The following is a 23,200-nucleotide window of genomic DNA, read 5'->3' as shown; positions in this document are numbered from 1 at the left end:
AAAAAAAAAAAAAAAAGGGAGTTGTACTAGATCCCAAAGATATTGGGCAAATTAATTCTTATCATTAAGACCACTTTATTTCCATGTCACTTCAGCAGATGGTCAGTGCCATTTGTCTAGCTTTCTTTTGAAAATAATTAGTTTAAGACATCTGTCTGTCTTTTAAAGGAGCCATCTCATACTTAGTTGACAATCCAGTACAGCTTATCAAAGCTGAGACTGATATTTTTACAGTTATTTCTGTGGGAGAGGATGAATAGTATAGCAAGACCAAGGACATAAGGCTGATGCATTTATTGTTGTTTGCTAATCTGTAGGTATATATAAATGTTTGTACAGGAAACTAGTTGAGGCTTTAAGTAGGTGTGGAAGCAGAAACAATACTGTACTGTAAACAGAACTTACCCCAATGACCTGGGGTTTGAAACTGTAACAACTTGGTTAACTGTTGCTGCTCTTCAAAAATCTCTAGGTTGCTGTACTACTCATGGATACCCAAGGTGCCTTTGATAGCCAATCCACTATCAAAGACTGTGCAACGGTTTTTGCCCTGAGCACCATGACAAGTTCTGTCCAGGTGAGAATACCTGCGCTGACAAGTAATGGCAGCTATAGGAACCCTCTTGCCTGAGTCTGCAGTTTCTCTTTAGCTATGCTTAGCAAGTTCACCTGCACGTTTTCCTCCAGTTATTATGTATGCTTTCATACTTAATGGCACATTTGCAGTATTGTGTAGATCACCTTGATTCCAGAAAGGCATCCAAGACCAGGCTGGGTTAAATTGCTGAGTGTACTGGTAAATCCCAAACAAAAATGTCATAGTAACAACCACTCCTGTACTGATACAGTAGAGAACCTTTAAGACTTTGGATAGTACAGCTAGGGTGAAATTACACTGCAGTCTCTTAAAGGTACAGCTACTGATATTAAAAACATCAAAGTAACAGGAGGATGTGGAACTCTGCTTCTGACTTCCGCCCCTTTGTTCCTATTGTTAGGATAAGGTGTGGATCGCTGTTGCATCTTTGAGCTAAGTGCTCTTCAGTATTGATGTCATTGGAGCTCCCTAGAAAAAGTCAGATTTCCTTGGAAAGATTTGAGAGCAAAAAGGACTGGTGAACCATCAGCCTAGCTGTTTTTAAAATAGGGATGATGCCACTGGAGCACTTAAACTTGAGAACAGCAGATGGACATGCCCATCTTAGTCCTTCGCTCTCACCACTGTACTGTAATTAGAGGCATTCCAGCATTATTCCTAGATTTCTTTATGACTTGCTTTCTTGGAGAGAGGATGTTCTAAGAAGGATTAGGGTAGTCAGCAGTGATTTTTGTTGTTGTTGTTGTTGCCTCTAGATAAAGGTAGTGACTGATCTTGAAATGTTTTCTTTGGTTCTGGACACTGGCTTTCGGGTAGTTGGATGTTTCTGGAGGTGGTGAAAATACTCAAGAGGTCTAAAGGAGCCTACATAAAAGATGATGGTTTCAAGTTATGTTTTAATTTCTTTACTTTCCTTCTAGGTATACAACTTGTCCCAGAATATTCAGGAAGATGACCTTCAACATTTGCAGGTAAGAATATACAAAACTTATATTAAGCTACGTCTGAGCCGACAATCTTGAAATTGTTCTTGAATTTACTGCTGATAGAACTGTGATTTGGTAGCTGCTTTGTACTTAGTGCAAAGACTGAGTCTGACCTGATGCTAAAACTAACACTGCCTATAAAAAACATTATTTGCATCAACTCCATGATGTTGTGATGTTTCCTCTTTGACAGCATAAGAGTAATATAGCATAAACTTCTCATTTGGTGAAGTCTTCCTAAAGTCTGTTCTCTACACAAGAAGTGCCAAAATTCCAGAGAGGATTAGAATGGGAAATAATTCCTGAAAGCACTTAATGAGAAGTTTCCAGTATTTCTTCTTTTTTCCCTAAAATTAGAAAACTGACAGTGTTTCATAACTGGTTTCTACTGAAACTTGGGAACGTGACTTGGAGAAGAAAGAGCATCTGCTGCCTGGAAACCTTTTCTAGTTTTTCAGCTGAGAAACTTCTAGAGAGTCCGATTCTGTCTGGAAACAAAAGTCATAAGAGTTGTCCACTTTCTACTGTGAGATTTTCATCCTCTAATGGGATGTTGTAGTCAAATGTCACTGAATTGTGGCTTCATGTGAATGGTACAAGAGTTTTATCTCCTTAACGTAAAACCTTAGCTTCAAAAACCGTTTTGTATCAACTTATGTCTGCCTGTGCTCAGGTTGTGACCGTGTCACAGCTTGATTACTCCATATATCATCTGATTGAAAGGACTTCTGTCTTGTTCAGTGCTGCAGAAGACTGGCTTCCAGTGCTGGGAGTAGAAATGAATTAACTAACCATAGTCTTCTGATTCTGTTCTCAGTTAAGAGTAGTATGCCAAAGAGAGGAAAGAAAAATGACCAAGAAACTCGAGTCCACAAAACAAATCCCATAAAAAACACATTTCTAAGCAAACAGGAAGCATCAGGAAAGTCTGGCTTTTAAATAATTTACTAATAATTTTTAATAACCTTTGACAACCTCAGTGTAGTCAGAATAGATAAATCTCTGTGTTACAGTGAATAGTGAGATTTGAGGGAAGTGCAATTAAAAAGAAGCAAATGCACAGGCATTCCCTACCCACTGAAGATGGGGACAAGGGGTCATGGGCTGAGGGAAGAAAATGTGCTAGTCTGAAATACTCTCACTCTGTCTTTTTCACGTAGCAGGGAGGTGAGTGCAGTGGACAGTTAAGATCACAGAAACAAGCCATTCTCACATGGATGCTTGGCCTCTTCAAAGCTTTATGCTCAGGATGACAGGGACTTGGAAGTTCACTTGTATTAAGTTTGTCTTGTAAGTTCTCAGATGTTCTTCTGACAAACCAAGGGAAAATTGTCCACGTAGGTTTTTTTTTTTTCCTGAGGTGTCAGAGATTAGCTTTAATGGAGAGGAACAGTTGCAACAATTGCCTGATTATAGAGGGTACTGGCATGCTTCCTTCGTCTTACTCTCATAGAAAAAAGGGCTAGTAGAAAGCCATATCTGAGTGTTAAGCTGTGCTGAAACAGCCAGCATGTGACTTGTGTTCTCGTGAGTTTGCTGGCCCACTTAACATGGAGACGAAGAGTGCTGCTTTTAGCATTAAAGATGGTGAAAGTAACCAGAGGAAGACAGTTAAGTTAGCACTTGATTTTATGCTGAAGAGTAAGAAAAATTATTACAAGTCGATCACAGGCTGAAGTAGAGATCTGGGAAGCTGCTGAACTTGACTTGTATTTGAATGTCTGCTACTTTGGGTCTAGGCAAGTTCCTTGAAATTCTGAGGAATAAATCTTTTGTGTAAGTAAGGGACAAGTGTTAGGCAGGCTTACCTCCTTAGCCTTCCAAAGTGTTGGAAACTGACTGGAGACCTGGTCAACTTTCCTCTGAGAACAGCCTGCAGGCTGCCCACTTTGAGCTGCAGTGCCATGACAGTTCTGGTATGGCACTGTGAAACCAGTGGAAATTATCTCCTTCCTGAGTTTTACAGAAGTTTGATGTGCTTGTTCTCGAGCTGCATTGGCCATTTTAAACCATAATGGGATTTAAGATTGAATGCTTTGTTTATTAGTGATGTAATGTGACAGTGAGTTGTTACAGTAGAAAACTGTTTTATGTGTTGCGCTCTTACGCTCTTTCTATCAGTTGTTTACAGAATATGGAAGACTAGCAATGGAAGAAATTTACCAAAAGCCGTTTCAAGTAAGTGTGTATGTTAAATGTGTTGTAAGCAATTGAATGTGTAGAAAATGAGCTCAGGATAATTTATGAAGATAAATTAGTTTGCCTGAAGCTAGTCTCATCTTTACAAGATGAGCTTAAGCATAGAAGGTATTAAAGTCAAGTCTTGTGCTGACATTAGGGAGAAAAAGTTTCATTTTTCCTTCCTAGTCATTACTTCTTGAGCTGTGGTTGGTCTTTGTGTGTTTATAAGTTTAGGTCGTATGGCTTTGAAATATTGTTGAGGGCCATGTTATGTTTCATTTACTTGAAGCATCAGTGATGTTAGTGTTTGAGTTCTCTAGATTGTTAACTTCCTCTGATTATTGGCTAATCTAGAGAAAGGTTTGAGGCTTCTTACGTTTAGTGGAGACAAAGTCTGAGATTCCTTTCAATCTGAATTATCAAATGATCCTTCTGAACGTGTAAAGGTACTAGAGGTGAGTTTTTACAACTTGTGTCTCTAGAATATTCAGTCTACAAGTGTGAGTCCTTTGCATTCTTGTGATTTGACGCAGGTAAGATGGAGCCTTTAAAAGCACCTCATCAAATATAAGACTAACATCAAAGTTAGTTCTATATCTTCAGCTAATAAATAGGAGGATGGACCATGTAATCCCACAGAGGTAGCAAAAAGTAAACCCATGGAAAAGAAAAGCTATCTTTGAGATGCTGGAATGCTTCTTTTCAGATAAGAAATCAGTCACAGTTGCGTAAGTGGTTGGTGTGTGGTGTCTTTTAAACAAACAGCTACTTGCACCACAAAGCTGTAAGGCTAATTCATTCACAGTAGCCAAGTTTTAGACTTTTTAAATTATAAAATAATCATGTGTCGTAATTCTTGACTTTGGGAATGATACAAACCATTAACCACTGTTGTTTTTCCTGTTACAGACACTAATGTTCTTAATTAGAGACTGGAGTTACCCTTATGAGCATGCATATGGCTTGGAAGGAGGAAAAAAATTCCTAGAGAAAAGGTTGCAGGTAAATTATTTACAGTAGTCCTAGTATCATGGTCTGGCATATGTGACACCTCACTGTCAAGATAGTGATGCATAATGAACTAGCTCTTTGTGCTTTTCCACTTGTATAGAGTTCTGGGATTTAGAACTCTACATTTTTAGGTTCAAGAATGAAAGCTTAAAAACAATCTTGTGCTTTTACTGCTTTTAAACTGATACTCAATCTTTCTTGCAGTGCTGCAAAACTGTTAGCAATTCTTAATGCTTTTTTTCTTCAGGTAAAGCAAAACCAACATGAAGAGCTACAGAATGTAAGGAAGCATATTCACTCCTGTTTCAGTAACCTTGGTTGTTTCCTGTTGCCCCACCCTGGTCTTAAAGTTGCAACAAATCCAAATTTTGATGGGAGATTAAATGGTAAGAATTTCTATTGTGTTCTTTATTCAGGTCACTGAATTAATTTTGTCATGAAAGTTAAACACTGAAATAGTCGGCCATTGAAATGCTTGATTGGAAAAATGTGGAGCTAAAAGGTGAAATGATATTTAGAAACGTGTATTGTGTGTTCTTATCAATTTAAAGGGAATGGATATCTTTCTTTGCATCTGGGTGTTGACTGTAGTGTCAACTAACCTGAGACATACCTAAAGGTCATTAAATAGGATTCCAAAAAAAAAAATTGCAGACATGAGCATTTGTAAAATTAAGACTTAAATTTTTTTAATATTGAAAGGCTTTTCTTTCAGAGCTCGCTAAATGAAAAGGTCTAAACCAGAATGATTGTAAAATAACTGTAGTATTTTGCCACTGTGGAATGGGAGGCAGCTAGGATTTCTTCATTATTCTGCTTCTCCCAGTAGAGAGAACGTATCAGAGTGGAAAGGGCTGAAAAAATGATTGTGCAATAGTGGGATGCTGACTAGTTCTGTGCTGAAGGCACAAACAACCTCTGGGTTGTGTAAGAGACTGGTGTAATTGGGAAATGTACTTTAAATATTACAAGGACTACAGGACTCAGTTTTCTGTTTGAATTCAAGCTTTCAGGAGTAAATAGAAATTAATGGAGGCATAGCCTCCACTGTGTTGTTGCAGTTGTGTTGCTATTTTGAACGGTTAAGGGTTATGGGTTATCGGTGTTCCTTTAGGAAATATAAGATTGAAAAGAAAACTAATGATTGTTTTCTGAAACTGAAACTGAATTTTTCCAGATATTGATGAGGATTTTAAGAAGGAGCTGCGGAATTTGGTACCGTTACTGCTTGCCCCTGAAAACTTGGTAGAAAAAGAGATTAGTGGATCCAAGGTGACCTGTAGAGATCTTGTAGAATACTTCAAGGTAAGCAAACTCATGCTAATTATTTTTGTTAATGGCTTGAAAGAAAATATTCTAATTTTAGGATATCTTGTTCCCAGAGAAGATAAAGGTATCTAGGCTGACATCCACTGATCATCTCAGTTTTACTTTCATTTCATTATTCTGACTTTCCAGAACTGGCACACAGCTTAACAAAATAACTCTTTGCAACCTGCTGTTAGCAATTTTTTTCTTTGTAATAAGCTAAAATACTTCAAGTTCTATTAGATAGAGATTTTTTCTTTGTTTTTACTATTTTGAGAATCTAGTTTATCTGGATTTATGTGAGTGGGTTGTTTTTTTTTTTAAGGCTCTCACTGGCAGGTAGAAATCCAGCTCTTAACCTTCTGGATGTGCAGTAAAAATCTCATCTTATTTTCTATCCCTCCAAATTTGTAATATGCAAGGAAGATGCTTTCTTACACTCGTGTCACAACCTTGTGTGCTATAAAATTCATGGGTACTTGCAGCTGTTAAACTCTTGAGCTGTTCTGATATCATGATGACATCAGTAGTAACATGGTAGCGTAATTCTGACATCACCAGGAATTGGTCTGGTTTATAGCTCTTTTTGAATTGGAAGGACTTAGCTGGCTTCATATGAGAAAACAGCATCCCTAATGACATGAATTTTACATTACTACTTCTGAGCATGCATGTTGAAGGCAAGTCAGCTGGTGTTATGGAAGTGCTTATGTGGAGTGGAATCTGAGACCAGAACTCTTAACACGTAGATGTTGCTTTATGTATGCTTAGAAGAAGATGCTTTATGGAAGGCATGATGTGGGATGCAGTACTCATGGCTGCTCTGACAAGCGTAAAATCTACTCTGAAGCTGGTGTGTTCAGTCTCTTGGTGTTCACATGGTCGTTTATCACTTGCTCCATTTTCTTCTTTAATAAGGATTGATCCCATAGGGTGCAGGGAGTACATATTCAATGGCAGTTTGAAAAGGAGTGCATCCTAAAACTGTGTGTGAAACCTTGGCTATTGAAAAGCAGTCTAATTCATGTTGCAGTAGCCAATCTGGGAACAGTTGTGCAGGGTGCTGTGCATATACTGCATAACCAGGGAAAAGTGTTCCCTGGTCTGGATTTAAAGCTGAAATCATGAACTCTGAGTTGGAAACCTGAGGGTTTTTAGTTGGAGGAAATAGCTACCAAAGTAATACTACCAAAGAGTAAAAAAAAAAAAAGTAGTACAAGCCAAATTTCATAGTTTATTGGTGCTTGCATGTTAAGAAAGCCTGCCAGTGGCTATTGAAAGAGAACCATTTTGATAGAGATGAAAGAGCTTATTTTTAATACCTGTAAAAGCATGTTACTTGAAATGCTTTGTTAAAACAAAGTACTGCTTCAATTTGCTATAACTGGAGATTATAGGAACTTTGTGTTAGGCTTCTGAAATGCAAAGGGGTTAAAGCACTAGGGATAAATAGGCAAGTGACAGATATGGAGAAACTTGTTTGAGTATTTAGCATTATGATAAAATAATAATTCATGAGCTTTGTCTCTATATAATGCCTTTTCTTTCCTTCTTACCCTCATATGCTTAAGAAATAAGAAACCTCTTCTTTTTGATTCTAGGCTTACATTAAAATCTATCAAGGAGAGGAGCTACCTCATCCAAAGTCTATGCTGCAGGTATTTTGATAGTAGATGTGTATTTCATAAGTCCTGGTCATGACCCTTGGGAATGTGAAGCTTCCACACATACATTTGTAGTTCTTGAAGGAACTGTGTGCTTTGAAAGCAAGTGAAGCAGGGGGCATTATTTCTTTTTTTAGCTGCTTCAATTTCAGGCATAAGTTTCCTTTAATAACTTGCTCTTCTGTCAGTGTCTTTCAGACAGTATTCAGAGGGCTTTTAGTATCAGCCTTAGTAGACAAAATGGAGAAAGATTATAGTAGTGCAGCTAATACTACTGTCTCACAGTGTTGGGCTCCTAACAAACAAACATGTGCAACAAAGATCAGGTAACTACACTGAACTTTCCTTTCTGTGTTGATCTAAAGAGGGTGTAATCAGCTATAAAGTAACTTGAAGATGTAGTGATTGTATAAAAGCTATGTGATGAACATTCAGATTTTTATGATGTTTTCTTCTAAGTACGGACTCTAGAGCCAGTTAAAAAATATTACCCACATGAAATGGTTAAAATTAAGCTTTTAGTGTCACTTCATTAAGACATGGAGGGCAAGTCAATACCCAGAATAGTTGAGGAACCAATTTTTGAGACTTTTGGGGAGAGTGGGTGATTGAGAGAACTTTTCACAATGAAACAAAGGTGGTTACCGTGCCCTCTAATTAACATGCTATAAATGTGGCTGAGCGGTAAAGATGACGACATCTTGCATTATGAGCCAGAATAACTGTCCCTGATGTGACACAATTTGAAAGTACTGTAAGTTCTTACAGATTGACACCAAAACTGCACATACACAGTGTGGAATTAATACCAGCTTGCAGCTTTCCTCACAGTGAGGCAGTGATGTCAGGATTAATGTTCAATAGTTTAGAGATCCTTATTTGCTTTTTGACAGTAGAACATTCAGAAGAGATTGCTCACAGTAACAAGCCTGTACAAGCACATAGGAGTTTGTCCAGAGTTGTATTAGCGGAAAAGACCTTTCTCCTAGTCCATAATGTGTCTTAATGTATATCACCAACCTTCACTTGTTTGTGTGGGGCATTTTCTTGGCAGTCTATGTTTGGTGGTGGTTGCTGGGATATGTTGGGCAGTGCAGATACATGTGTATAACTAGCTGGTAGTGCTGTAGTGATATGTGGTTCTCAATGTTTTCTAGGCAACAGCTGAGGCAAATAATCTTGCTGCTGTGGCAGGAGCAAAAGACTTGTACAGTAAAGGCATGGAGCAGGTATGGTAACAAAACTTTTTCTAACTGAATGTAAATACACGCCTTCTGTTTTAGTGTTTGGTGTAGGTTGGGAGTGTTAATGGGGGAAAAAATAGCTTAGTCAGGATGGGTGTCTGATCTAGTGCATCTGGGGTTCTTTCCAATAGGAATTGGTGGGGAGGTGTGGGAATGGCAGTTCTTAAGAAACCACCTGTGGATTGCTGCTGCTGCTCCTGACACATCTTAAAGATCTTGTAACATGAAATAGACGGGTAAGTGAGGAGATGTGGTGTCAGGGCACGTCTGAGGGTAGAGTTCTAGTATAGTTTCACAGTTTTGAGTAGCAGTTGTCTATTAGCTGTCAAATGTGTGGATTAAAATCCTTTGAAGCAAACCCTTGATATAACAAAGCTATGTATGCAATTTCCTACTTGATTTTTCTCTTTAAGTTAGTAACTTATATAGGTGGACTTCGTAGTGTTACATGAGGTTTTTATCACAGACAATTCTGAAAGCAGTTGCATGTCTTAAAGCTTAATGAGACTATGCTTATTGTAAAATTTTATATTGGGAGTAGACCAGTGGGTGTGATAATATGCTACAAACATAGCTCCCCACTAAGCAGGCAAATTCTGGTCTTAATCACTGAAGTAACTTTCTGTTTTGAAGTTAGAATAAGACCTAGTGCTAGTGGCAGGCTAGGCAGTTTCAGCTGTTAGCAGGCTGAGCTGAGAATGTTGATGTAGAGGGATTCCTTCGTTTGTTTCCATTTTTGGACATCTCTTGAAATAATTTATGTTGTGTATTTGAAGGAAAGAAAAAGTCCAATCTGTTTTCCTGTCTTGACTTTTTATTGGCTAGTAAGATACCATAGTTGTAGGACTTCTTACTTGGAGCAAGGAATAAACAGAAACAAATGTTCTTCTAAACAGACTTGTGTTTCCATAGTAATTTTTCAGTATTATATATTTTTATATTGCTGTAGAGATAAAACAGAAATATCTTAAATCAGTTTTTATCCAGAAGTCCCAAATGTTCATAATGTGACACAGCTTTGAAACTTCTGTTTTCAGGAACGAGACTTAAGACTGGATTATGTATGGATATTTCTTACCGTAGTGCCTTGAGCTCTCCTCATGAGCTAACCCCCTTTTTTTTTTTTCTGAGTATGCATGAACATTCTCCCCTTAATGACCTTAAATGTAAGGAAAAAGAAGTGCAGGCACACAGAGCGTAAGAGAACAGTAGTGTTTGTATGGCAAACCGTGGTTTGATGCACAAGGATCTCCTCTTATTACAATACTCTGGGGAATGTGAAAAGACTGTTCTGGAAAATGAGGGATTAGTAACTGTTTTCCAGGGAGCTTTCTAGCTATGGAGAACTGTAATAAAGAAAAAGCAGAAAGGTGCTTATTCAACTTGAGCAGATGGGGTGATGGTGTCAGGATTTTAACAGTGAGATTTTCTTTGAAGAAGCTAGCCAGTGAAGCCATACATCTTGTGAGGCAGAAAGGACGAGCTGTACTCTGAGAAAATGATCTTTTCTGTGTCCAGCTGCAGGAGAAAGTTAAGGTTGTGTTTGAAGAATGAGATGATTAGCACTGTGATAAGTCTGCCTTGTGGCACAGGATGAAGGCTGTAGGTCATATGGAAAGAATCTTCAGTCTTCAGACATAGTCTGACTGTAAGGGACTCAAGGAGTCGGAACTGATGTGAGCAGTTCGGATCAGTGTCTTAAGTACTCTCTGACTGTAGCCCTTATGTGGCTGGTCACGTCAGTGTTACAGAGTAGTCCTTAAGAGCATAACCATTTTTGTGCTTGTGCTTATTATAGGGGGAGGAAGGTGATGGGTGTCCTTAATTCAGGTATCCATCTGAGTCCATGCTCTCTTCCCTTCAGCAGAAACTTGCTCTCTCAAGTTGATCTGAATCAACTGTCGTAGAGGGCAGCCTAGGGAAGAATAGGCTAAAGATGCTGTCAGCAGCTAGTTCTTGTTAATTCGTATCACCTGGTAAGTTCCCTGGAGCCTGTGAGTGGCAGCAATGAACAAGAAGTTACTGAGTGGGTGAAGTCTGCCCTGCTTGTCCAAATTCATTGCTGAACCTCTCATTGGGGGGTGGTCTGAACTAAAAAGCTGATGGGAGGGCGTAAGAGTGCTATTTAACCTTTCTCTAGCCGAGCTTTCTCTGCTTCTGGATGTTCCTTGTTTTACCTCTTCATAACAGGAAATTACAGTGGAGTTGATGTCCTCTCCTTATGGGCTTACCTGACAGGACTAATGCTTTCAGTATTCTCCTTCATGTGCTATGGCTTTGTATACAGTCAGACAGTTTAGGCATTTACTGGTCCATGATGCAGAGTACTTTTAGCTGCTTCCCTTGGGATGGGACTCCAGACCTCCCAGAAGAAAATTGCAGGAGTCAGTCTGATAGAGGTTTGAGGGGTAGGCGGCAAGGAGCAGGTTTGCTTTCTGTACAGGATAAGATGCTTTGTGTTGACACCACCTGATTGTTCCTGCAGATTTGTGGAGGAGATAAGCCTTATATTGCCCCATCGGATCTTGAGCGGAAGCACCAGGATTTCAAAGAGTCAGCTGTCAAGCAGTTCTGCTCTGTGAAGAAGATGGGAGGGGAGGAGTTCTGTCGGCGCTACCAGGATCAGCTTGAGGCAGAAATCGACGAGATCTATGCAAACTTTGTGAAGCACAATGATGGCAAAAACATATTTTACGCTGCTCGTACCCCTGCCACTCTATTTGCAGTCATGTTTGCCATGTATATAATCTCAGGACTGACTGGGTTCCTTGGTATGAACTCCATAGCTACCCTGTGTAATCTTGTGCTGGGGATGGCTCTTATATCCTTTTGTACGTGGGCATACGTTAAGTACTCTGGGGAATTCAGAGAAGTTGGAACAGCCATTGATCAGATCGCTGAAGCTATATGGGAACAGGTTGGTATCTATTTTAATGAAAAATCTTTTTTTGAGCAAACATAGAAAATAGTTTCTGTTCAGTGCTGTGAGTAAAAAGCTGGTGTAGACTTAATAAAGAATGCTAGTTTTGCTGAAGGGAAAATTAGCTTAGAAATGTGACTGATCTCTTTAGTAGGAGAGCATACAAGGAATGCTAGCCCAGGAATGTTACAGGCCTTATTAGATGCTTGAATGGTAAGAGTGGAGGGACTCTTCAAAAATCTTACTACTTCTTGAAGCAGAAAAATTCTGCTTTTAAAGGTAAGTTTGAAGTGGCAGGCTTGCACTGTGGATGAGCTGGGTAGAATATTTCCAGTGGTTCAAGAAATGTGGATGTTAGAAACAGCGCTGTCCTTTTGCAATTCACCAGATGGTGTGACTCTGAAGGATTAATTAGACCTGAAGGGAAATGGCTGATGGGTGACCAGACAGACTTGCAATAGTTGTTGTTCACCAAGTTTCTTCCTCTTCCTGGCAGACTTGTGCTGTGTGTGATACTTCAGATAGAATGGTTGTTGTGATGGTTGTTAGGCAAATTTCTGAAAGAACGAGAAGACTTGAGTGTCAAGAGTACCAAAGGCCTGTGTACAAAGATCTTGTTATCTGAATCCAGTTAACATAGCTATCCCAGTACAGCCAGTGTGAAGATCTTGACCAACTGACCAACTCTTTCAAGTAGCTTTTGGAACATTCCTAGTAGCTATGTTAGGTGTCAACAAAAGGGAAATGCTTTTAGAGCTGTTGTTACTACCATTAAAAGGGCTGACTGAATTGACCCAGAATGATACTAAAATAGGTCCTGCTCAGCACAAACAAATAACTGGAGCGTCCTATGCCGATGCAGTCTTGTACATCTCAAGTGACTTTGTTCCAGGCTTTTTGTAGGCAGTGGTATACTCAACCTGTCTGTGGCAGCTGTATAGGGTTATGAATTACTCTGAAGTAACTGGAGAGAAAGTGGATTTCTAATAAAAGGAGGGAAATGAGAAAATGTACTAAATTGAGTTACACTGCTTGATTAGTGGTTAAAATTGAGGCTCTTCTGTACCGCTGTAGCTTCTTGCTTTGGAGCTTGGAGCTGAAGAGCACTGCAGAAAAAGTGGAGGGTGTCAGCTGGTTGTGCAGTGCTCGCTATGAGAGCAGTTCTGCTGGAGAATACCTAGAGCACATGGAGTTTAGTTTGATCACTGGCCTTCCTGAGGAGGGGAGGAACTTGGTTTATGGCAGCAGGAGCTTTTTATGGGCTAGAGGAAGGTGTTCTCCGAAGGAGTTTCTTTTGTTACAGTTCTACATCACAGATAATGGGCAAAGCATTTACGGGTCCTGGTCGGAGTCACTCTTTTTATATCCCATATTCTTTCTATTGATTTTTCTTTCTTTTTCCTCCATGCTTCAGAGGAATCCCAGGAAGGTAAGAAGTTGCTGGCAATCAGATTTTTCTGAACTTAACTGACTTTATCTGCTGCCTTCTGAGAGCCACGTTTCCTAACAGCTCAATTCATGTTCTAGGTGTTTTTCAAACTCTTTGAAGTCCTTAGATGCCGAACAATTCGCCGTGCTCTTACATCAGTGCCGCGACAGCGACTCTCATCCAACAATAACAAGAAGAAAAACTAGCCAGTATTTTTAACTTTCTTTCTGTATCTGAAGTGTTCACAACTTACACATATAGGACAATAAGCTGGACCGTCTGGGCCGGTCTGCATAAATGCTGTAACCATACCAGACTGATGCTGCATATAGGGTATGGAATTGCACATCCACCTTCTAGGAACTGTAAAGTGGTTTGCATTTGGAGAAATACTGCTGTGTAGGAGGGATATCACTTGTGTTCATAGCATGTGACTCATTAGTGTAGCAGCAAAACTCATCTGTTTCAGTTCATGCCAGTTTGTGTCAGACTTCAGCATTCCAAATTTTTCCATTATTTCAAGTCTCATCTTTTTGTATGATTTTTTTAATATTTTATTTTCTTTGGTTACCTCATTTTTTTGTTTCTTTGCACGTTTCTCATTCCACAGGTGTTGAAGCCCATGAGTGATAATTTGGTGGAGGATCATATGAGGCAGTCTGTTAGAAACTCTATCAAAGCAGGCCTGACCGAGCAGGTGTCTCACCATGCCAGACTAAAGACAGACTGACAGTACATCTCCTCTTCAACTCTGCCCTCTCATCCTAGACATGCTTGCTGTACCATGAGAACTCAATAAAAAAAAAAATAAAAATAAACCAAAGTTTACAATCAACTGTAGAAGTAGTTTAGTGTGACTGGCTTCACAGACTGCTGCCATCACCTGGGGAGAGTAAGTTTGTCAAGTGCTCTGCTTCCAAGACAAACTGGTGCCATGGAGACTGGGGGTGGGTGGGAGGGGTGTGTTTTTAAGCATAGTCCTGGTGAACCGTGCATGTGTGCGTTTTGGGGTGTGTGTGGGGGAGGGATCTTCCCCCCAGTGTTTGAGTTGATGCAGTGTCTGGCTTACAGTGGGAGCCTGTCCTCTGCGGGAGATAACTTCAGGGAAGTAATGATCAGACCATGTAAGGGGTGCTGTGCTGTCCCCAGATGTACCTAGCTCTGCAACACCCCTTTGCCACCTCTAAGGCCAGAATGTTTCTGTGCATGGAGTTGGTGAAGCTATTAGAGCCACTATGTTAGATATGCATCTTGCTTTACTGCCTTTTATACCAGTGTTACACAAACGCATATATTGGTTCCTCACCGCTGATGGCAGAATAGCTCGTAAGGGAGGCAGTGGGTCTGAGCATCTGGTGTCTTGCCTTGAACTTGCAGACCTGGTCCAGAGGAAGGTGCATATCAGAACTGAGCTGTTTTTTTCTGCAGTTTAGCCTTCATGTATATAATATTGCCATTAATTCTACTGGGGGAAGAAGTTCCATTGAAAAACGTTGCCTACAGCTACCAAGCAATGAGTTAGGATTGTCTGTACAGTGTGTTTAGTTTTTATTTTTTAAGAAATCACAGATAGGGCATGTATATGAAATATAAATATATAAATACAATTTTGTATCAAAGTTTTGTAGTTTATGGCAAAACCTGGTTCTGTGGTAGCTAAGTGCAGTCCCTGTAAGGGAATGTTTGTGGCTCATGTAAATGTGTGAATGCATCAACAATTTGAAGTTTTTTGATATATTTGTGATATTTACCTGCCTTGAGCACTGCAATCTCACTCCCTTGGGAAAATCGGTGGGAATGTTTGTTGTGAAACTCTTGTCTTCTGTTGCATTTTAAAGTTATTTCCTGTAATTTATTTTCAGTACATGATTAAAATCAGTTGTGTATATATGAAATGAAATCCGTGCTTATTTTTAAAAGATGTTTAAGTATGTATTCTACTACATAAACTATGTCAAATACTTATCCTGACAATTATATAAACAAATTGTCTATTGTACTTCATAGCTTTCTATTGAAGCTGATGTTTCTTTCATGCTCGTCTCTGAAAGATGACATCTGTCTAGGTCCTATCCCCTCCCTGTTTAGGAAAACTCTGCTTTTCTGAAGCACGCTTCTTGACTTTACTGAATTGTTTGTCAGCTTCTGCCCTTCAACAACTGTATCATTCTGAACTCTTGTTACAGGCTGTTTTCACTTGACTAAGCATCAATTAAGGTGTTTTCAGAAGTGTGGAGTATAAGGGCAGCTAAACAGTTAACTGCTGTAGTTTCAGCTGGAAAATGACTGTGTGCAATAGCTTGTATTTTATTATTTCTTCATTCCGAAGTAGTACAAATTTCCATCAATGTTTGAGCTGTATCAGGCTCCCCTCTCATCAGGGAGGGAAACTTATTTGTTTAAACTAAAGCAATTGCACTGTGACTTTTGTACCCTATGGAGCTGCTAGGGGTTGGTGGTTGTTACCTGTCCTCCAGAGATTAGGGCTCAGCTCCAGGTGAATGATGCTGAAGATGAGGTAGGAATGTTGCATTTTATGCTATCTTCTCTCAAACTGTACAGATTAAATACTGTTATTTAAACAATCTATTGCTCTTGTGCTGAATCTGTTTTTCTTCTTGGTCAAAAAACTGAGGAATCACAAAGGTGGCTTAGAGTGCCACACTTGCTTTGTACCTTCCTGGAGAATGTAAGAACTGAGAGTCAGATCTGATGCTGTGCCATGCCCTACAGCGATGGTGAGAGCAGAACTCTACGTAGTGTGACTGTCAGTGAGGCTGGAAGTCTTGATCCAGCCTCTACCCTTCTAGTGGCAGGAGAACTGCTGGTTATAAAGGTGTGCATGTGGTGGGATGGGGAAAAAAGTTGTAGACCCTGCCCCAGGAAGCTACAAAGCAAATAATACAAGGACACAGAGAATAGGAGGGGTAATTGTCATCTTCATCCTTTCTCTGCTGTTTTTAGTGCTGAAGGTTTAGGTTACTGATGCAGGAAAGAGCGCTTGGGAATTGTGCAAACCTTGCTGTGGGATGTTTTTGAGAGGATCCAAAGGCAGGAAGAAAGAGGGATCAATTTTTCTTTTTTTGGAAGCAACAAGTGTGGGGCAAAAAGATTGAAAGTATAAAACATACTGGGCATATGTCAGCAGGTGCCCAATTGCTGCAGCCTGCTCCTGCAAATTCTGCTTCCTGGATGAGGGAACTGCAGTGTGACAAGTGCCAGCAACTGGACTAGGGACCTTGACACAGGGATTGTGCTGAGAATGAATACATGGAAAGCAATCACCAGCAACTGCAGAGCCAGGATGCATGTTGGTATTTGAATCTGGATTAGCCAGCGATAGGTAAGCCTCCTGGGGTATTGGAGCAGCCCTAGTCTGGGTTGGATGTACATGTTGTTCTCCCTGAGGCAGCTAGAGGGACCAAACCTATTGTTACAGAGGGGCCACTGAGATGCATTTGAATGGTGTGGAGACTAAAAAGGCCTTGAACACTGGTTATTGGACAGGTTATTGTCTCAAGGTCAGTACTGGTGTGTGCAAGGGAGGGTCTGAACCAGCAGATATGTGGGGTGTTGGGCCAGTTAATGTGGTGCAGCAATTAGAAGGGGAGGAGAACAGGAAACTGTATTTTATGGCAGTATCTCAAAACTCTGCCTGTTACTATTTTGGGTTAAAGTAATCAGCACAGGATATGGTAAAATTTCACTTTTATTGAAAAACATGGGCAGGAGAAAAGACATTATTTACACAAGTTCCCAACTGCAACCCCAACTCAAGAACACATGACCAGCAGTATGACAAATGGAGGGGGGTCCAAAACATAATTATGGAGGCTAAGGACAAGGTATGATGGGTACAACTCCCTCGTCAATGCGGACCTTCAGATAAGATCAGCAACTGAAAAGAAAATAAGAAAAATAAGTATGCTGAGAACTGTAGCCCAGTAGGAAAATGCACGTACTGCTGGGCTTCTCTCCAGGGGAAGGAGAAGAGGGGTTGTGGTTGGGAACAAAGCACGTGGCAGAACAAAGCACTTTCAGATGCAGCGCACCAACCTCCAAGCAGGGGAGGGCAGCAGCTTGGGGCAGGCCTGCACTCACCGTTCATGGGCATCTCATCTATCTGAGTGGAGTAGTACTGCTCAATGTCTCTAAGGATGCGGATGTCGTCATTCTTCACAAAGTTGATAGCTACACCTTTTCGGCCGTATCGGCCTGAGCGGCCAATTCTGCAGAGACAGGAGAAACAATGAAGCCACTGTGGGTAAGGGTAATCCAGCCGTGTTCCCTAACGTGAACAGCAAGCTTACCTGTGTATGTACAGTTCTCTGTTGTTGGGTAAGTCGTAATTAATGATCAGAGATACCTGAGGCACATCCAGACCTCTTGCCCAAACATCTGTTGAAATAAGGACTCGGCTGCAAAGAGAAGGGGATGGTCACTGAGCACAGATGTGAGCTGAGGAGTCAGGCTGCCCGGTGCTAGAAACATCTGCTATTCTGCCCTCCCCACTGCACTTCCACAAGTGTGCTGCTAGAAAAGCTGGTCCCATAGAACCATCAAACTTCTTGATGAAATGGTGCAAAGCCAGCTCTGGTCTTACATTTTAATTCCTTATTTTAAATGCACCAACTCCCAGTCTCCTCAGCAAAACAAATGGGATAATTCTATGTCTAAAACTATGAACATCCCTCCTTGGGCAGTAGACATCTCCCATCTCTGAGACACTACAAAGGGATGAAGGAAAATCAAGAATTCTGATTTTTGAACTAAACCAGAAACAAGACCTTGACAGAAGGGAGGGTTTATAGGCTTCTAAGACTGTTTCCTCTGAGGCACTCGAAGACCTCTTGCCTCGTGTAGCAATACTGTAAGCAACGCTACTGAAATAACTTACCTTGCACCAGATCTGAATTCTTTCATGATGGACTCTCTCTCCTTCTGTGGCATGTCCCCATGCATGGATGAAACGGTGAAGTTGGCTTCTCTCATTTTCTCTGTGAGCCAGTCTACCTGTGTGTACAGCCAAGCAGCCTGGGTTAGCAATCTGCTCATGCCAGCCAAAAGTGTTAGTTCTGTTTAGAGAACATTTGCTGGTAAGGATTGAGAGAGACTTTAACGACTGTTTTGGAGCAGAAGGAACTAAATAGTCCTTGCAGGGGATCACCCATATGACAGGGTTCTATGAACCCTGAAAAGAAAGGAATTAAAGGCATTCAGAGTGATTTTCTTCTAGGAATTGAAATTAATAAGCGTATTCTTACCTTACCAGTCCTACTAATCTAAAAAGGCAGTTGCTGCCAACTATATCAAGTCTGCCTGTAGCTTGCTGTCTACATCAAGCATCTCCTAAAGACACATTTAACTGCTGTTCTTACTAGACACTTCTCAACCAGGGAAAGAACCAGACACTTTGGCTTGGCCCAGCATTTTCTTCTATGTTGCCCTCTGCAAGTGAGATAACATGCCCATCTCGTGGCTGCTGTACCTTTCTCTTGGTGTTACAGAAGATGACAGCCTGGGTGATAGTGAGCGTGTCGTAGAGATCGCACAAGGTGTCGAACTTCCATTCTTCCCTCTCCACAGCCACAAAGAACTGCTTGATTCCTTCAAGGGTCAATTCATCACTTTAGGAAAGAAGAACAGCTTTAAGACACTGCAAGTGGGTGAGTGCATACAATGCAGCTAAAAGGACTGGATGCTCACATGTCTGTCTCAAGTTCCTCTATAAAGTCCCTGGAGAAGACTGCCCTAAGAAAGGCTTCAAGCATGACCCACACAACAGAGGCTCAAAACTTAGCACCCTCTCTGCTCTAGGCAGACAACTTCAAAGGGAAACATTTCTGTTCTCACTTTTATGTGCAAACATCTTGGCAAGAAGAGTCTATAGTGAGGTAACTGGGGCAATGTAAGAGACCGGGCACGGGTGAGGCCTTTCCAGTCAGGCTGCCTACACTTACTTCTTTGACACCTGCTGAGCTGCAGCACATAAGGACCTGTTACAATGCCAGACATAAGCTGTGCATCTAGGGCCTTAGGATCAATCAGCTTTAAGCTTTCTAGCCATACTCTATAATATCAGTGGAAGATACCTACAAAAATTTAATGGAGGAGCACAGGAATTGGGTAGGATGAAAGACAGATTTCCAGAAGAGATTACTGTACTTGGGAAGACGAGGGAAGTCAGATGAGCAGCAGCAAACAGAAATGGACAAGGATAAAGCCAGAGAGCCAATCTGGCCTCTGCTGCAAAGTGCAACATGAGGATGTCTGTATATACCTACTCAAACTGCAGTGCTGAGAAGGAACATGATTAAGACAAGAATTACTCTTCCCAGGAAAAACTCACCGTTTCACCAAGATGCGAATGGGGTCTGTCATGAATTTGTTGGTCATCTCCAGAATTTCATGAGGCAAAGTGGCACTGATCAGCACCACCTGTGTAGCTGGAGGTAAATATCTGTACACATCATAAATCTGCTCCTTGAAACCTGCAAAAGGAAATCAAGTAGCATTGGGAAGTTAGCACATCTTTCTCCTGAATATCCTTTTATTTCAGTTTAGAATTAGATTAATTCAGCATTGGGCCTATGCTCTAAGAAAAACAGAGTGTTTTTATCATACAGCCAGTGTCACCCATCATTTATCTCTCCCCAGTTCTCCCAGACTTATGGTGACATGGCTGTGTTGCACAGTACAGTACAAAAAGCAACACTCCAGAATTTATAACTACTGAAAAGGACGTGATAACTGAATTAGGCAAAGCGTATTAAGTTTCTTCCTACAGCCCATAATGTAACTGTGCTTGCCTAATTCTGGTAAAAGAGTTGTTTTAAGAAGCAGGACTACCAACTGGGGCGATATCAGAATCTCAAAGAAGTGAGTAAAGAGAAGCACAGGGGAGATAAATATTTCACCTTTGTTGAGCATTTCATCTGCTTCATCCAAAACCAGCATTTTGATAGCACGCGTCCTTAAACTTCGTCGCCGGATCATATCTGTAAGATTTCACTTTGTAAGATGAAAAGGCTCAGAAAGCAAGCGAGCCTACATTGCTCCCAGCTGCTGTCACAGTGCATTTCACTGGAGGAGGGACTGGCACTTCCCCTGTGGCCAACAGAGACCGGTGTTTGGTGATGGAAAAGCACAGCCAAGTGCCAGTTCTCCCCAATATCCTGCAACCAGAGGCTTGTTTCTGCTGCCCAGATAAGGAAGCACAGGCTACAGGGAAGCTGAGTCCGAGCTGTGGAATACTACTTGCTAACTGCACACAAGTACATCAAACTCACATAGCAACTGCAGCTGGATGCCAGAAATGCAATGTGCTACCTCAACTTTGTGTCCAGTGGGCAAATCTACTTCCTGTTTGAAGGCGCACATGGCTCTGTGTAATTCCTTCATCCTGTCACAGAACTATTTGCTCTAAGAGTTGTTAAGAGCCACCCAGTTTGGCAGCTACAAAGTTGTTTTGTGGTTGTTATTATTAGTTATTTTTGTCTATGGAGACTAGCTCTGTGTTCTCCCAGTCGTATGTATTCATATAACAAAGTACTACTCTGTTTCAGAAATCCATAACTTACGAGCTCGAAGGCTGACTCTCTCCTTGTACCAACTGCCAGGAACAGTAAATATAAAAAATTTCATGATGTGGAACTAGATAATAAAGTTGCACACGCACTGTTTTGACAAAGAGCTAATGAGGGTCAGTACAGAGAACATATGGGCCTAATATTTATCCCTACATGCAAGAGAGATGGATTTGAAGGCTAGACTATTTAGTTGACTATAACAAAGTGGACACAACAGAGAAGGCTCCAGGGAAACCTCATTGCAGCCTTCCAGTAGTGGAAGGGAGCTTATGAGCAGGAAGGAGACAGACTTTTTACACAGGCATTTTATGTCTCTTGTTTTGACACTCAAACAGACCTAGTTCCTATCTCTTCCATGACACGGAGATAATCCTGGGATTGCAATATTACCACCATTAAAAATACTGTTTTCTATGCTACAATGTAAAGAATCTCTTCATTAATCAAAAGCAAAATATAAACAGAAAATCCTAATTCTTGCCCTAGTGTTTTGTCTCATCTCTTCCAGCTACTACTACAGTAAATTTATACTTTGTTGCTCTTCATACTGCATACATTAACAATAAATATAGTTTCCATGCTATTTCAAATCTAAATGCTTTAAATTTGTGGGATGATCCCATGACTCAATTGAAGCATGAACACAGAAGCATGAAGCCTCCCAGATCTTACCAAACACCCGGCCTGGAGTGCCAGCAACAACATGCTGCCCGTAATCCAGCTTTCGGATATCTTCACCCACATTGGTTCCCCCGATGCAGGCGTGACACTGGACATTCATGTAGTCTCCCAAAGCAAGAAGACCCTGTTTTGACATAAATAATAAATCAGTCATCTGAGCTCTTATGAAATTTGTTATTTATCAAGTCATATTGGGCTGAATAGCCACATGATATTTTTCTAGAGATAAAAGCATAAAGATTTTTTCTATTGTTCTCCAAACCTTCTCAATGGCAGGCTTTCAAAGGCCGGGGATCTGGTTATTTCCCAGGGATCACAACTACTTTTAAAGAGTACTGTACTTAGAAATTCAGATAGGAATATATAAAACATCGGACTGCTAACTAACCTGCCATGTAAGGAAGAATGGATATAACACAAATGGGAAAAACAGTTAGGACTTCTTATTCCATTCAGGAAAACGCATTCCCTTTAAAAGCAGAAGTTGCACTTCTAGCTCTGTCGGAGAATGCTTTGAGAATCTGCACTAGTCTTTATCAATGCTTTACAGGCAATGATTTAGATGTTCCTACCTTCTGAATCTGCACAGCCAGCTCTCGAGTTGGTGCTAAGATCAGTGCCTGGGTCTCGCGAACCTGTCGAGCACATGGCAGTTAATTACATAGCAAATATAATGCAAGCAGTAACAAACAGAATAGAGCCCACAGCACCCTAAACTGTCACACTTGAAGGATCAATTGTACAATTTTGTGCTAAAACTTATGGGTTTGCAAGCATTGGTACACCAAGAAAGCTGCACCTGCATGGAACACATACATGTTTATAGCCCTTACATTAAGTTACAAGACTCTGCTTGAGCAGCTCTTCACTGGACAGCTTGTTTTATTCATCCAATTGCTGAGAACAGCTGATCTTCTTGTTCAGAACACAGTGTTTGTCAAACATTCGTCAGTCAGAAGCCTGTGTCTGACCACACAATGCGTGCCAGCTGTTCAGATGAATCCAAGAGGCTCTCAGAGCTGTGAGCACAATTCTGACTGGTGAGAAATCGATTCAGCCCTCCAATGAAAGCAATCACAGAAACATAGAATGGTTTGTGTTGGAAGGGACGTTTAAGACCACCTCATTCCAACCCTGCTATAGGCAGGGACACCTCCCTCTAGACCAGGTTGCTCACAGCCCCATCCAGCCTGGCCTTTGAATGCCTGCAGGGAGGGGGCATCCACAGCCTCTGGGCATCCAGTGCCGGTGTCTCACCACCCTCACAGAAAAGACAACAGACATTTTCAACCCGTGACTACCTGTATGTCCAGACACTGCAGCACAGAGATGGAGAACGTCGCTGTTTTCCCCGTTCCCGACTGTGACCTGAGAACAGAGGTGCGCTGAAGGCTCTGGCGTTCCGGACGAGCCACCCATCCCGCTCCCCCGTCCCGCCCCCCCGCCCACGTACTGCGCGATCACGTCGCGGCCCTTGATGATCTGCTTGATGGCTCTCTGCTGGATGGCCGACGGCTTCTCGAACCCTGCGGGGACACGGCCGTTACAGCGCGCTGCCGCGCATGCGCACCGCCCCTCGCCGCCGCCGC

At 41.2% G+C, this 23,200-nt stretch overlaps 3 protein-coding genes across 4 annotated transcripts in view; 1 reads left to right on the top strand and 2 right to left on the bottom strand.

Moving 5' to 3' along the window:
* Positions 1–489, bottom strand: part of GINS1 (GINS complex subunit 1) — a 3,330-nt gene extending 2,841 nt beyond the window's left edge. The window contains exon 1 of the mRNA XM_010706547.3: positions 478–489. Coding sequence (XP_010704849.2) covers positions 478–489 — 12 coding nt within the window. The remainder of the gene's footprint in view (positions 1–477) is intronic.
* Positions 451–15,926, top strand: LOC100541854 (atlastin-2). Of its 2 annotated transcripts, XM_019612583.2 has the most exons (11): positions 476–577; positions 1,519–1,569; positions 3,706–3,762; positions 4,675–4,767; positions 5,024–5,162; positions 5,954–6,081; positions 7,686–7,742; positions 8,906–8,977; positions 11,478–11,909; positions 13,327–13,341; positions 13,440–13,926. In XM_019612583.2, exons 1-11 carry the CDS (start codon positions 488–490, stop codon positions 13,545–13,547), a joined length of 1,242 nt encoding a protein of 413 aa, XP_019468128.1. In that variant the 5' UTR covers positions 476–487; the 3' UTR covers positions 13,548–13,926. The 2 variants fall into 2 exon arrangements, with proteins under 2 accessions (XP_010704843.1, XP_019468128.1); XM_010706541.3 differs by lacking the exons at positions 13,327–13,341; positions 13,440–13,926 and adding an exon at positions 13,952–15,926 and having other exon boundaries at positions 451–577.
* A 1,106-nt stretch (positions 15,927–17,032) lies between these two features.
* Positions 17,033–23,198, bottom strand: EIF4A3 (eukaryotic translation initiation factor 4A3; the record flags this gene model as incomplete). The annotated part of the gene is made up of 11 exons (XM_019613472.1): positions 17,033–17,239; positions 17,443–17,570; positions 17,652–17,759; positions 18,239–18,354; positions 18,830–18,968; positions 19,691–19,832; positions 20,259–20,339; positions 21,603–21,735; positions 22,184–22,246; positions 22,913–22,979; positions 23,065–23,198. Coding segments are annotated over 11 exons (1,128 nt in total), but the record flags the coding sequence as incomplete, so codon positions are not given.
* Between the last annotated feature and the right edge of the window lie 2 nt (positions 23,199–23,200).

This window comes from Meleagris gallopavo, chromosome 2 (genome assembly GCF_000146605.3).
Source record: "Meleagris gallopavo isolate NT-WF06-2002-E0010 breed Aviagen turkey brand Nicholas breeding stock chromosome 2, Turkey_5.1, whole genome shotgun sequence".
Taxonomy (NCBI): domain Eukaryota; kingdom Metazoa; phylum Chordata; class Aves; order Galliformes; family Phasianidae; genus Meleagris; species Meleagris gallopavo.
The sequence above is the reverse complement of the archived record's forward strand: the minus strand, read 5'-3'. Positions and strand labels throughout refer to the sequence as shown.